We start from the raw sequence: 15,811 nt of genomic DNA, 5'->3' as shown, positions 1-15,811 counted from the left end.
CCCATCAAATTGAGGTTAGATTAATCACACCCACAAAATCCTGCCAACCCTTATCATAACACAAACCCTGAATTAATTCACATACCGCTTCTCCATTTTGCAGCCCAAATCAACCCCGAAACTACCCCAACACAATCACAAATCCGCAACCACAAACTTTTTAAAAATCGCGGTACCAACTGTCATCTAGTGGAAAACGCGCTACCAACATACATCAATGCACACACTCATTTAATAAATCTCTTTTTCAGTGCCGATTTAATGTGAGCCTCTAAATTACGATTTCAAGCTGCTTATTAATGTTTGCTTTTGGGATTAAATGTTTATTTTTCGTGAAAATTGATGAGAACTGGCCGCCATGTTGGCATTGCCATGGCAACCTCCACCCATCAAAACAAACAAATTTTTTTTCGTACGTCAAATCCGTGTTTGAAATGTTGTGAAATAAAAACGTTGTTTTAAGAACTAATTAGTGCGATATCATGTAAGTATTGTCTTGTAGTTGGTAACTAGAGGTATTTAGAAGTGTTTTTAAATGTTGGCTTTCAATTGCTGGCAATTTTGACAACACTTGTCGGCCCCCGTAAAATAAAATATTTTTTAAGCTATGGCCTCCGGCTATTCGGTGTTTACTTCCTTTTTAATAAAGGCGGATAGATTTAATGATGTGATTATAAAAAACAAAGTCATACAGTTTAATAATTAATCCCTTTTCAACTTATTTACTTCGAAAGGTTTATATTTTGTTTATTTAGTGAAGATTTTTAGTGACATTTTGAAAAAAAGAGGGAAGAAGTGGTATTGAGACAAATTTATTTTAGTGATGAAATTTTGCAATGTTTGTAAAAACGTGGACACGTGATATAAACTAATTCAGGTTAACATTTTTTCGTTTCATTGTTCGTTTTTTTTTTGTGAAAAATGTCTAGAATTTGGACAAGGTTTTCAACCTCGATGTCTCCTTTTCTCGACAAATGAGTTTCTGATTGAGTTTTCGGTATTTCCGTTTCCTACATAAGAGATAAACGGAAAGAAACTGCAGCAGATAGACTTTTATATTGTTGGATATAGGTAAACAAAAATTTATAGTCAAGGAAGACTGCGACAAGGGTCATTCCGTTTGTATTCGTGTTAAAATTTGATTTTTATGTATTAAAAGTAAAAATTCTAGCAAATTATTATTTATTATTGAAAAATCTCTTGTTTATATCTATATTCCCATTTTCGCGTCGGTCTCCCGACAAAAAATACAAGCACGTTTCCAACCTCCAAAGCAAATTTTATTTTATTCGCGTAAGCTTATTGACACAAAATCAATCCGAGGTGGAATCAAGTGAATATACTTATCTTTATACGTGCAGGATTTTTTTTTTCATTTTATTTATCCACGTAAATCTGCTAGGAAAATCTCAAAGATGAAAGAAAAGTTATTTAAAACAGATTTTTATTTTCTGCTACTCGCGTCTAAGCTATATTTGCATTCAGCTTATCTGTCTCGGAAAATTTAATAAAACTGAATGTACTAAATTAAACATTTGCTCAAGAGTATGTGTCACTCTGTTGACACGACGACTCTTACATTTCATTCATATTTCTGGAACAAAAAATTATTCAACCAGCTTTTGACGTTTCAGACCTTTAACCAAGTTGTATAATGGATCAAAACCGTCCCGACGTAAACGGGAATCACCAACAAAACGTTCACTTACACATGCACCACGTGTGCGCTTGTCAAAGTCTGTATCCTACCACTTATTACCCTCCAATCAGCTACAGGACTCCTTTGATCCCATACGCCGCACCGCAGACAGTCGCCCGACCATACCTACAACATTACCAATACACACAGTTTAACGTCGGTAGTCAGTACAACCTGCCAATGACACAACTCTCGTCGAGCTACACTGGTGGAACCACAGCCCACCAAGGAGCCGACTCGGCGGTGGCTTTGGCCACAAGAGAACGTCGCGAAAGAGGTGATTCCCAAGAGAGCATTCCCGATCCAGAGAGGACCCCGCCAGAGCCACCAGAGTTCGAGTTCGCAGCCGGGCCGATCATACCTCCAGTGAACGAGCTTTTTTTCATGGTAATTTGAATGCTGGTGTATTTGGAACGGTATTTTGTGTCTACTAAGATTTTATGATGTCTTGCTAGGGGAACACTCTTATCATAGTCACCAGGCTGCTGGTAAAAGCAAGTTGTGCGCATTAATTATTATTTTTTTCCTCTCAAAAGCAGAGGTTACTTAGCACTTAAGCATATTTTTTTCGTTTTTTAGAAAGGAAGTATTAAATGTTAACAGAAAATAATAGATATTTTAGACCAACAAAAAAATTAAAGATCAGTAACCACTTAGAATTATTTTATCAGGCTGTGTGTTCGAACAACATTGTTGAATATTTGTAAAATTTCAAATATTTTTCTGCTTTTCAGTCGTATATACCTAAAAATTTGACCAACTTTATTGCAGACTTAAAATTACAATTACCACAATAATTTTACAAAGGTGTAATGATTTTTTAAATGACGAAAGTTCTGTAATTTTCAAACACTCTAAACACGGAAAATTCAGAGATGTTAAAAAATAAAGGCCTTTAAAGTGGATCGTTTCACTAACAAAAAAAAAACTGAGTATAACTAACAACTTAGGTAATTACATTAATTTTTCCAAACAGTTTTGAATATCTGAAATCTGAATAATATAGTTTTTTAAGCTGTCAGGATTCTGAGTATTCTTATTATAACATCTAACGAATGAAATTTTGACAATGAATGAATATTTCGGAATTCACGAAATCGTTTTACCATTTTTAGATTCTTAGGTCTTTAGAAAAGACTGAAATGTTTTTAATTGCAAAATTAAATATTATTTCCGAATTTTACATTTATTATATCTAATTTTGTTTATGTTTATGTTTTTTGTTTATGACTTGTAGATTTTTAATAAATTTTAGATCAAACGTTTTGTAGAAATATCTGTACTACTGGATATGTTGAAGTATTTGATATTTTCGAACGTCCAAATATTGTTCCTGTTCTTGTACCTCATTTAAATAAAAATTTATTCTTAAACTTTTAGGACCAGTTTATATAATATTTTTAGTGAGATTAAGTTAATCTCGTATTTAACGAGGCGTTTAGCGACGTCTGATTGGCGTGATTCGGTCACGTGGTACTTTAATGCAGCATTAAAAATTTAACCGCAATCAAATATTTAATTGAACTTCCGTAAAGCAAATCTTAGAATTATATATTTTTGAGTGCAGAATCAATTAATAATTTTACAAAAGTGTATTGATTTTTACTTCCCAAGCGTAAGCCAAGGAAGTATTGTAATCGAGTCCATCGGACGAATGGCCACGTTTATGTTTTCTCGACGTTTCATGACACCTACAACACGAAAAAAGTAGTCTCCGTTTTCCGTCCGTCCGTCTGTCTGTCTGTTTGGTGTATGTATCCATTTCTGTTAAACATGTAATCTCCGAAACTCAATTTTTTTATGTATGTTAGAAATATCATGTAGATAGTTAAATGCTAACCAAAATTTGACCCCACCAACAATTTAATCACGTCACTTCAATGGACCGTATTACAAAATTATTTTTGAATGTTATACAGCAATATACTTTAAGTTTCTTCGCTAAACTTTCAAATTTTTTTGGAAAATTTTTGGAAATTTTGATTTCACTTTTCGTGTTCATTGGAGCATATATCCTGACGGCGATCTTAGGTTTGTAACTGGCGGATGATTCTGCAATTTGACACTAATTCTCCCATTGAATTGATTGAACCCATTTTAGCCATTTTTTTTGGAAATTTTTTGGAAATTTTGAATTCATTTTTCGTATTTATTTTCATGACGACAATTCCGGATTTGTACTTGGCAGAAGATTATCAACAATTTAACACCAATTTTCGGTCGGTTGAACAAATTGTAACCATTTTTTTGGAACATTTTTGAAAATTTTGAATTCAATTTTAGTATTTATTGAAACAGTATATCCTGACGGCGATTTCAGGTTTATTAGTGGCGGAAGATTTATCTATAATTTCACACCAACTTTATGTCGACAGAACCAATTTTAACCATTTTTTTGAAAATTTTGAATTCACTTTTGGTGTTTATTGGAACAGATATCGTGACGGCAATTCTAGATTTGTAACTGGCGGAAGATTATCTACAATTTGACACCAATTTTCGGTCGGTTGAACAAATTGTAACGATTTTTTTGCAAAATATTTGAAAATTTTGAATTCACTTTTCGTGTTTATTGGAACAGATATCATGACGATGGCTTCAGATTTGTAACTGGTAGAAGGTTATATACAATTTGACACCAATTCTCAGTCGCTTGATATAATTTTAAGCATTTTTCTGGAATTTTTTTTAATGTTTTGGAATCATATTTTACCTTTATTGCAACAGATGTCGTGAAGGTGATTTCGGATTTGTAACTGGGGCAAAATTATCAATTTTCGATGGATTGAGCCAATTTTAATAATTTTTTTGAAAATTTTAAGTTTTGGAACCATATTTTATATTTATTTGAATAGATGTCGTTGAGGTGATTTTGAATTTGTAATTGGCGGAAGAGTATCCACACCAATTTTCAGTGCATAGAACCGATTTTAACCATTTTTTTGAAAAATTTTCCAAAAATTTTCAATTTACTTTTCGTGTTTGTTGAAACTGATATCTTGACAGCGATTTTAGATTTGTAACTGATGAAAGATTATTTAAAATTTGACACCAATTTTCGGTCGATGGAAGCAATTTTAACCATTTTTTTGGAAAGTTTTTGAAAATTTTGAATTCACTTTTCGTGCTTATTGGAACAGAGGTCGTGACGGCGATTCTAGATTTGTAACTGACGGAAGATTATCTACAATTTGACACCAACTTTCGGTCGTTTGAACCCATTTCAGACTTTTTTAGAAAATTTTGGAAATTCTGAATTCACTTTTCGTGTTTATTGGAACAGATATCTTGACGCCGATTTCAGATTTGTAACTAGCGGAAGATTATTATCTAAAATTTGACACCAACTTTCGGTCTAATCAACCAATGTTAACCAATTTTTTGGAAAATTTGTGAAAATTTTGAATTCAAGTTTCGTATTTATTGGAACAGATATCGTGACGGCGGCTTCAGATTTCTAACCGGTGGAAGGTTATCTACAATTTGACATCAATTTTCAGTCGATTGAACCAATTTTAACAACTTTTTTGGAGTATTTTTGAAAAATTTAGAACCACATATTACCTTTATTTCAACAGATGTCGTGAAGGTAATTTTAGATTTGTAACTGGCGGAAGATTATCTAGAATTTGATACCGATTTTCGGTCGTTTGAACAAAACTCCTGTAAAGCAAATCTTAGAATTATACATTTTTGAGTGCAGAATCGATTAATAATTTTACAAAAGTGTATTGCTTTTCACTTCCGAAGCGTAAGCGAAGGAAGTATTGTAATCGAGTCCTTCGGACGAATGGCCACTTTTGTGTTTTCTCGACGTTTCAGGTTGCCAATTTTTTTTATGTATGTTAGAAATATCATGATGGTTAATCACATCATTTCAATGAACCGTATTATAAAATTATTTTTGTGTTGTTATACAGCAATATACTCCCATACTCGTAGTATACGAATCCGGTTTCAGTTTCTTCGCTAAACGTTAACATTTTTTGGAAAATTTTTGGAAATTTTGATTTCACTTTTCGTGTTCATTGGAACAGATATCCTGACGGCGATCTTAGGTTTGTAACTGGCGGATGATTATCTACAACTTGACACCAAGTCTCCGTCGATTGAACCCATTTAAGGCACTTTTTTGGAAAATTTGAATTCACTTTTGTATTTATTGAAACAGTTTTCGTAACGACGATTTCGGATTTGTATTTGGCGGAAGATTATCAACAATGTAACACCAATTTTCGGTCGGTTGAACAAAATGTAACCATTTTTTTGATTTTTTTTTAAATTTTGAATTAATTTTTAGTATTTATTGAAACAGTATATCCTGACGGCGATTTCAGATTTGTAAGGGGCGGAAGATTATTTAAAATTTGACACCAATTTTCGGACGGTTGAACCAATTTTAACCATTTTTTTGGAAAATTTTCGAAAATTTTTAATACACTTTTCGTGTTTATTGGAACAGATATCCTGACGTCGACCTCAGATTTGTAACTAGCGGGAGGTTATCTACAATTTGACATCAGCTTTCAGTGGATGGAATCAATTTTAACCATTTTTTTGGAAAAATTTTGAAAATTTTGAAATCATATTTGACCTTTATTTCAATAGATATCGTGAAGATGATTTTGGATTTGTAACCGGCTGAGGATTATCTAAAATTTGCTACCAATTTTCGCTGGATTGAAACAATGTAACCATTTTTTTGGAAAATTTTAGAAAATTTTAAATTCACTTTTCGCGTCTATTGGAACAGACATCCTGACGGCGATTTTAGATTGCAACTGGCGGAATGTTATCTACAATTTGATATGAATTTTCGGTCGATCGAACAAATTTTTACCAATTCAGGCTTCACACTATGTTCTAGTATCTCTTACAACAACTGAATTATCATCACAGCTTTTGTAGTTTAAATTGTTAGAGGAATCACCTAATTAAAAATGATTTCCTGAAAATCTGAAAATGTTATATTGTTGTGGTCAAATAACTGTCAAATAAACCGTCAAATAGCTGCAAGGCCTAATGATATTGACACGTTTTTGGTCAAAATATTCACCACTATTAAAAATTCTTGATTTTTATTTTTCAATTGCTCAATATTACTATTGTTTCATTTTTCAATTTTTTATTAATTCAGTTTTTCAAGTTCTTAATTTTTCATTTTTCATTTTCTCGATTGTTAATTATTCACTTTTCCGATTTACATTTTATGTCACAATTTTTTGTTTTTTCATGTTCTTTTTTCAATTTTTCGATTTTTAATGTTTCGGTTTCACAATTTTTCTTTTTTTTTTCAACTTTAATTATTTCAATTTTTCAATTTCTCAACTTCCAAATTTTTCAATTTTTCAATCTGCAATTTTTTTATATTATGATTTTTATGTTCTCGATTTTTGAATTTTTCTCTTCATCAGTTTTTCAATTCCTGATTTTTTATTTTTATTTGCTTGACTTTTAAAATTTTTCTTCTGTATTCTACATAACAATATTTCGTTTTGACATTTCCATTATTTTTTCAATGCTTGTTTCGAATTAAAATTGTTCGTTTTATAAATTTTCCAAATTTTCATTAGATTTTTCAATTTGTCGATTTATCAATTGCTAAATTTTTTGGTTTCTGAATTATCCGATTTTTCGTTTTATTTAATTTTCAATATTTCGATTTCACAAATTTCATTTTGCGATTTTATACTTTTTGTGTTAAGCTTCTCAATCTTTAATCTTTCCATTTTTCAGTTTTTGGTTTTTCAATTTTTGAAGTTCTTGATTTCTAATTTAAAATTTTTTGAACTTTTCATTTTATTCTTTTTTGCATTTCTTCGCCAAACGTTCAAATTTTTTTGGAAAATTTTTGGAAATTTTGAATTCACTTTTCGGATATATTTTTGCGTGTTCAGATATCCTGACGGCGATCTCAGGTTTGTAGCTGGAGGAGGATTATCTACAATTTGACACCAATTTTCGGTCATTTGAACAAATTTTAACCATTTTCTTTTTGGAAAATTTTTGAAAATTTTGACTTCACTTTTCGTATTTATTGGAATAGATATCGTGACGATTTCAGATTTGTTAGTGGACGAAGATTATCTAAAATTTGCCACCAATTTTCAGTGGATTGATCCACTTTTAACCATTTTTTTGGGAATTTTTTGGAAATTTTGAATTCACTTTTCGTATTTTATTGGAACAGATATCCTGACGGCGATCTCAGATTTCTAAATGGCAATTTGACAGCAATTTTATGTCGGTTGAACCAATGTTAACCATTTTTTTGGAAAGTTTTTGAAAATTTTGGAACCATATTTTACCTTTATTTCAATAGATGTCGTGAAGGTGATTTTGGATTTGTAGCTGGCAGAAAATTGTCTGCAATTTGACACCAATTTTCGGTCGATTTAAGCAATTTTAACCATTTTTTTGGAAAATTTTTGAAAATTTTCTATTTCTTTTAGTATTTATTGAGGCAGATGTCGTGACGGTGATTTCAGATTTGTAACTGGCGGAAGATTGTCTACAATTTCGCACCAATTTTCAGTGGATTGAGCCAATTTTAACAATTTTTTTGAAAAATTTTGAAAATGTTAGGATCATATTTTACTTTTATTTCAATAGATTTCGTGAAGATTGTTTCGGATTTGTAATTGGCGGAAGAGTATATACAATTTGAAATAAATTTTCAGTGGATTGAATCCTTTTTTTTGTAAATTTTTCGAAAATTTTTAATTCACTTTTTGTGCTTATTCGAACAGACATCCTGACGGCGATTTTAGATTGTAATTGGCGGAATATTATCTCCATCGTTTGAACCCATTTTAACCATTTTTTTGGAACATTTTTGGAAATTTTGGATTCATTTTTCGTATTTATTGGAACAGTTTTCGTGACGACGATTTCGAATTTGTATTTGGCGGAAGATTATCGACAATTTAACACCAATTTTCGGTCGATTGAACAAAGTGTAACCATTTTTTTGGAAAATTTTTGAAAAGTTTGAATTCACTTTTAGTATTTATTGAAACAGTATATCTTGACGGCGATTTCAGATTTGTAACTGGCGGAAGAGTATCTAAAATTCGACCCCAATTTTCAGTGGATTGAACCGATTTGAACCATTTCTTTGAAAAATTTAGGAAAATTTTGATTTCACTTTTCGTGTTTATTGGAACAGATATCCTGACGTCGACCTCAGATTTGTAACTAGCGGGAGGTTATCTACAATTTGACACCAGCTTTCAGTGGATGGAATCAATTTTAACTATTTTTTTGGAAAAATTTTGAAAATTTTGAAATCATATTTGACCTTTATTTCAATAAATATCGTGAAGATGATTTTGGATTTGTAACTGGCTGAGGATTATCTACAATTTGCTACCAATTTTCGCTGGATTGAAACAATGTAACCATTTTTTTGGAAAATTTTAGAAAATTTTAAATTCACTTTTCGTGTCTATTGGAACAGACATCCTGACGGCGATTTTAGATTGTAACTGGCGGAATATTATCTACAATTTGACATGAATTTTCAGTCGGTGAAAGCAATTTTAACCTTTTTTTTTGGAAAATTGTTGAAAAATCGAAAAACTAAAAAATTGAAAAATCGAAAAATTATAAATTGAAAAATTGAAAAATCGCCAAACTAAAAAATCGTAAAAAATTGAAAAATCGAAAAACTGAAGAAAAGGAAAAACCCAAATCGGAAAATTGCAAATGAAGAAACGAAAAATTCAAATATTGAAAAACTAAAAAATCGAGAAAGTTAAAAATCGAAAAATTGGAAAACCCAAAAATTGTAAAATCGAAAAATTATGGAATCATCGAAGTTGTAAAGTCGAAAAACAAAACATTGAAACACCGAAAAATTGAAAAATTAAATGTCGAGAAATTGAAAAATTAACTTGAATTAAATGAAAAAGTTTTAATGTAAAAATTCTAAAATCGCAAAATTGAAAGAGTGAAAAATTTTTTAAATTATTATTATTACATATTTATTTAAAGCAAATACTAGAAAAATTTCATATTAAAAATTAAAGAAATGAAAAATCGAGAGACTGAGAAATCTAAAATTTATAAAACGAAAAATTAAAGAATCTAAAAAAAATTTACAAATCGAAAAATTGCAAATTTTACATTGAAAAAAGAAAAATTAAAAATCAAAACACTGAAAAACTGAAATTTTGACAAAACAAAGAAAATAAAAGACTGAAACAAAAAATTGAAATAGAAAATAGAATTAGAAAATCGGAACATTGGAAGATCCGAAAATTTAAAAATAAAGAAAATAAAAAGCTAAAATGAAAAAATGCAAATCGAAAATTTGAATAACTTATGAAAAATTACAGAATCGAAAAATTGAAAAATTAAACATTGAAAACTCGAGAAATTTTAAGTAGAAAAATTGAAAATATAAACTTGAAAATTAAAAAAATTGTAAAATTGCAAATCGAGCAAATGAAACAAAAAAATTAAAAATTGAAAAATTGAAAAATTCAAGTCCAGGTATGCCACTGTTTTAACTTTTTGGAGGTTATCAAAAAACAAAAATCGCAATTTTTTTATAATATTTCAAAATCTAAATACGGAAAATTCAGTGATGTTAAAAAACGAAGACCTTTCAACATTTCTTTTAAAGAATTTTGTAAGAAGTGAGTTGTTTCACTAACTAAAAAAAAACTCAGTATAACTGACAACTTAGGTAACTGAATTTCTTAATTTTTCCAAACAGTTTTGAATATTTCAATAATCTAAGTATTTGATGCGGGCAATATTTTGACTATTGTTAGTGTAGTATCCAATTTATAAAATTTTGACAATGAATTATTTATTTTTATCGAAATTTAAAGTTTTCAAAAATAACGATTTCAGCATACTTCAGAATTCACGAAATCGTTTTACCACTTTTAGATTCTCAGGTCTTTAGGAATGACTGAAATATTTTTAAAAGCAAATTAAACATTATTTTTTAATTTTCTATTTACAATTTTGTTCTTTTATGACTAGTGCGTTTTTAATAAATTTTAGATCAGACGTTTTGTCGAAGTATCTGTACATTGGATATGTTGAAGTATTTGATATTTTCGACCGTTCAAATATTGTTCTTGTTCTTGTACCTCATTTAAAGAAAGTTTAAACTTTTAGGGCCAGTTTGTAGAATGTTTTAATTTAGCGACGCCTGATTTTCTTAATCCCGCATTAAAAATTTAATCGCAATCAAATATTTAATTGAAGTTCTGTAGATTTTAAAGTTATAAATTTTTGAGAGGTCTAAAAGCTTCTGTAAATTTCAAAAATTCAAAGGCCTTTTAACATACCTTTTAAAGAATTTTTTAAGATGCGGGTCGATTTCAGTAACAATAACAAGTGTGATGACGTCATAAACATTTTTGCAAGGACACGTATGTCAGTTTGGATCGATAGAGTGTAATACTACTAATATCAGTGTTGTTTTCCCAAATTCCGAAAAAATGGAGTGATTATTATTCATTATTTAATCAATACAATAAATTGTCTCATTCATTACTTTTTTCAATCGCCCTGTATCAATAATTCTAAAAAATATGAGTGCATTAATAAACCACAAATATGGAGTCATAATATTTTGCTTATTTTGGACAGAATTTATTCAATCAAAATTTTGAGATGACGTCATCAGTTTTTTAGGAAGGGAGATTAGGGCGACTCAAAGAAAAAGCGTTGATTTTCTGAAGTCTGAAGCTGAAATAATAATAAACCGCGAAAAATTGATACATAAGTCTAGGAAATTCTGTCAAGCCAAATGTCAATTATCTGTTAACCTGACTGCCTACTTAGGGTCGGAAATATTTACTCTGTTATAAGAAACGGCAAATATTAATTCTAAGGCCTGCTGCAAATATATTTTTTATTGTACATCCGTTAAATTTACTTTCTGGAAGAAAAAATGCAGCATTCTAGTTGTCCTTCAGTTAAAAAATATTTTCCAAGATTTATATAAATATTCAGTAAAAGTACCAAATTCTGAATGTTTAATTAATTAGTTTAGTAATGCTTAGGCCTCTGATATAATTCATAACTTTAAGTAAATGACAACCCAGATTGACATAAAGGATGTCATTGGTTGGTTCTCGAGGGACTTCAGCTTACTAATGTTGATCACCATCCAAGTTACTAGATTTCCATCGCTTGCTACGGCCTAATAAGGACTTGAATGCATTACATGAAGTCCACTCTTCGTTGTTTAGCTCTGCTCATCTTCGATCACCACTCACCAGTCGGTTAAATTCGGGAGTGGAGTGAATTAGGTGATATCAAGTTATCAAGATCGTAGCTGACGCATTCAGTCTGAATAGACCCATCGTATTTCTTAAAAAGCTTTTATATTATTTCTTGTCAAGGTACAAAAGCACCCCTTATTTTCCACGGTTGTCATAGGAAGCGTTCGCAACAATTTTTAAAAGTTCTACTGACTCAAAGGCACGCTTGTTAAATGGAGCGGCGGCAGCAAATGAGTTACTTGAATTTTGTTTTATTAAACGCCTCAAATATCTACTAAAATAATACTAACTTTAGTAAATTAATAAATCATAATACGGCAACAATTGTTTTTTTTTTTACCAGCAGTGGCAACCTATAATTTACAAAATTCCCTCATCAATTAGATAACGTAATCTATATTTTTCTCTTCATTTTTAATACATTTACAAACAACCCTCTGAATAATATTTACATGTCTTTCTAAAGCGACTAGTTGTGGAAATAAACGGTGGTCCTGAGAAGGACCGATTTTCAGTCACAACGATTCCACATTGTTAGCGGGCTCCAAAGCTTGCATTTTTTAAAAGTGGGACGGATATATGCCTTGTTCTTTTAATGTACGATGCACTACAAACTGTGAACGCTTTACTTCGACACGTTTCAAAATTTGTTCTTCAGCTTGCAATATACAGATAAATATAAGCTACACAGTAAATTCCTTAGAATTATCACTGACACTAATTTAACGTTGACAGAACACACTCAAAATTTATATGCAAATGTAAGCACATGTATTTATGTGTGTAATGTCTCTCAAATGGGTGACGTTCAAGCACCAGTTACGACGTATTATATTATTATTAGCTTGAGATTCGGTTACGCTGTAAGATCGCTTTACATATTCGTTTATAATTCTCATATTGCTAAAGCGGTAATGAGGAGTATTATGGGTGTAAATCCGAGAATCAACTTTTGTTTGATCACGTATACATTAATAGTTTGGCTAATGAAAATCTATAGTGTTATGTAACTCAGTCTCATTATCACGACTATTGTGCCAGAAACAGAAAAAACTTAGTAATACCGTTTCGAAGACTTAATAAAAAGGAAGCCATTAAATGCCCTACAAAGAATTTGATGTAAAACAAGTAAAAAAAGCTTGAAGAATGTATAGCCAAGAATACGGTATTCAGGAGTATTTTATTACTCTTTAATTTTAGGTTGTATTTCATGTTTTATGTACGTTATGATGAACAGACTGAAATTGAAACTGAAACAGTCTCTTTCGGAACTCTAGAAAATATTTACATTTACTTCAAAGAAATAAATTCTCTTTCAAAGAAAGACTAACTTCAGTAATATGTAGCCACTCACCTTTGAATCTGATTCTTTGATGCTTTTGACTTTGTTGTAATAATTTTAACATCACACACACATTATTTTCTAATCAAATCTTAGTGGATGCGAATATAACGTTCTGAGTTTACAGCGTATCATAATTTTGTTGTTTAGAACAACTCGGACGACTTCCAAATGAACACTGATGGTTTTATAAAATTTTTGGAGCGGAGTTGTTTGACGGCCGAACAGATCGCTTACAGAAACCGCAACAGGCCGTGCTTTAGAAACATACAGAATCTTTGTATCCGCACACGGTCTGAGATCCTGAAACCTCGTACGACTATATCGAATATACATTCACAGGGGATTCCCTGGGCTACCAAAGATTTTATATACGCTTTCGTTCGCTTGACGAACTGTTGGCACATTCTGAAAGGTTACTGGGAGAACCGCGAGGGTTCCGCTTTGGGCAAAATCGAGAAAGAGCTGACCCCCGGGTTCAAAGCTTGCTACGTGAGGTGGGAGCGCGAAACAGTCGAACTAGCCACCGAGTTGACCAGGATTTTTTACAACCTCGACGTGAATCAAAGCAACCCGGGACCCGCCGTCAACGTACATACCGCCAATAACCTAATTCCTCCTCAGGTAGTTATCCTTGTTGTTGTTTTCCCGAATCCTTGATCCTTTTTCCTGTAAGGTGAGCCTGTTGAAGACCGGCGAGAGCGCTAAGAAGACCACCGGTAGCGAAACGACCACGACCGCTACCCTGACCAACACCACTTCAAATTCTAGTAAGAATGTCAGAGGGATCTTACATTTACCTTCAACGATGTCCACAGAAACCGTAGATCAAGCGAACCAGACATGCGCTGGTGATTTTTGCACCAAGTCGGACGAAAACGACTCGGACGAGGAGAATTCAGTGGTGTACATGAAACCGGGAAGTTACCGCGTACCCAAAAAGTACAAAAACAAAGAGTTGTCGATTTCTATCAACAAAAATAACAGTCCTAGAGTGATCGAGTTTTTGGAAACTGCGCAAAACGTGACGAAGGGGCTGGAAGCGGCGAACGACAAGTACTGGGTTAAAGTAAAGACGTCCGTCGCTAAGAAACTGGAACAACCGAAGTCGGAAATCGACGAACCGATTGACAGTGAGGTACTTATACGTATAGCAAAGCGGGAAGTGACTAACTCATAACTGAGGATTTCTTTAAGCTAAATTCTGAAGTTTTCTTCAACGTCCACGAGTGGTTGTCGAATAGCAATTTTTCGGACTATGGTGACCGTTCGAGCACTTCGACGTCGCCACCAAAGCCGGGACAATTTTTTCCAGAAAGTTTGGACAGCAGAGACGACGCTTCGTCCAATATAGAGTCCGATACGGTAAAACCATCGATAACTGTATTGCAAAGGAAAATACAAAGGAGTTCAAAAAACGGACTTGTCGAACAGATACCGTCACGTACGTATAGAAGAAAACCAGAAACTCTCAATATCATGGTTTACGAAATGAAGAGTGGCGGTTTGACCAAAAAGGCGAAAAACATCCTAGAGAAGATTCTCTATGAGTTGAAATCAACTGAACTAGCGAATTTGTTAGCAGAATGCGTCATGGTAGAGTGCAGTCGCTCTTTTTCAGTTGTATAGTTTGTGTTTCCAGGATGGACCCAACCTGGAGATGCTCCAGAAGAATCTCACCAGAGATTGCTACAGATATGTAAACGAGTTTGTGCGGGATCTGCGACACTTGGTTAACAGTGCAGGTCAACATTTCAAGGTTGGTTTGTCGCTTATGCAACACGATACTAATTCAGAAGTTTCAGAAATGTGATCAAACGGAAGACAAGATAAAGACGTTTTCTAAAAAATTAGAAACGTCGCTTGCTGAGTACTTCCCCAACTACGATTTCAGCGGCATAAACGGCCACAGGGGCGAAAAAGTGGGCAAGCTGAAATTCAAAAATTGCTTGTTTGATGGTGATGGTGATCATTTAAAAAATTGATAAAGATAAGGTTGAAAAAATTCCGATAAGGATAAGTACAAATTGGGCGATTTTTGTATTCTCTAAAGGTCGACGCAAAGATTACCTACCTATATAACCAAAAATTATAAATTTTAGGTGCCTGAAAAATTGTTTTAAGTATAGTAAACTTTTTGTTGATAAATTGTTAAAATATGCAAAACGCCGTTCCCTTTGCCTTTTTCCTAGCCTAGATCTAAGTGGTTTGTTGTTGTTAATTAATTGTTGTAATTTTGTTGAGGCTTATAAACAAATTACTGTCGTTTGGATTAAAAATAACACGAATTAAACAAAACTTTATTGTTTTAATCAAACTCGGTAACATGAAATTAGATTTGCGTGCTCTCTTGATTATGGTGTTCATCCATCATCGCCAGTTTATCCCTCTCCTTGCAATTAGTCCCAGTATCCGACTCGGTCTGATCTTGTAGCTGGCGCTCCCTTTCCGCCTCCCACAAATAGGGATCCTTTTTCAGAGTAATGCACAAGAAAGCGCTCGCCAGCATCCCCAAAATTA

At 32.3% G+C, this 15,811-nt stretch overlaps 1 protein-coding gene across 5 annotated transcripts; it reads left to right on the top strand.

Annotated features, from left to right (window-relative positions):
- The first annotated feature begins 74 nt into the window (after positions 1–74).
- Positions 75–15,546, top strand: Mtsh (mitoshell). 5 transcript variants are annotated; one of them, XM_064060189.1, is made up of 8 exons: positions 75–484; positions 1,635–2,086; positions 13,442–13,915; positions 13,968–14,061; positions 14,110–14,429; positions 14,477–14,887; positions 14,934–15,050; positions 15,097–15,546. In XM_064060189.1, the coding sequence occupies exons 2-8, from the start codon at positions 1,655–1,657 to the stop codon at positions 15,274–15,276; spliced, it is 2,028 nt and encodes a 675-aa protein (XP_063916259.1). In that variant the 5' UTR covers positions 75–484; positions 1,635–1,654; the 3' UTR covers positions 15,277–15,546. The 5 variants fall into 5 exon arrangements, with proteins under 5 accessions (XP_063916259.1, XP_063916258.1, XP_063916256.1 ...); XM_064060188.1 differs by having other exon boundaries at positions 13,968–14,233; positions 14,279–14,429; XM_064060186.1 differs by having other exon boundaries at positions 13,968–14,429; positions 14,489–14,887.
- Positions 15,547–15,811: the final 265 nt, after the last annotated feature.

This window comes from Zophobas morio, unplaced genomic scaffold (genome assembly GCF_036711695.1).
Source record: "Zophobas morio isolate AGI-343-1 ecotype UQ-CSIRO unplaced genomic scaffold, CSIRO_AGI_Zmor_V1 ptg000021l, whole genome shotgun sequence".
NCBI lineage: Eukaryota > Metazoa > Arthropoda > Insecta > Coleoptera > Tenebrionidae > Zophobas > Zophobas morio.
Note: the sequence above shows the minus strand (reverse complement) of the source record. Positions and strands in the feature narration are given on the sequence as shown.

What these genes read in the sequence shown, in the direction of transcription:
- Mtsh (XM_064060184.1), top strand. Translation starts at nt 1,655, where the DNA reads ATGGATCAAAACCGTCCCGACGTAAACGGGAATCACCAACAAAACGTT. An exon ending in ACGAACCGATTGACAGTGAG is followed by an intron (nt 14,430 to 14,476) that starts GTACTTATACGT and finishes CTCATAACTGAG; the next exon opens with GATTTCTTTAAGCTAAATTC. An exon ending in TGTTAGCAGAATGCGTCATG is followed by an intron (nt 14,888 to 14,933) that starts GTAGAGTGCAGT and finishes TTGTGTTTCCAG; the next exon opens with GATGGACCCAACCTGGAGAT.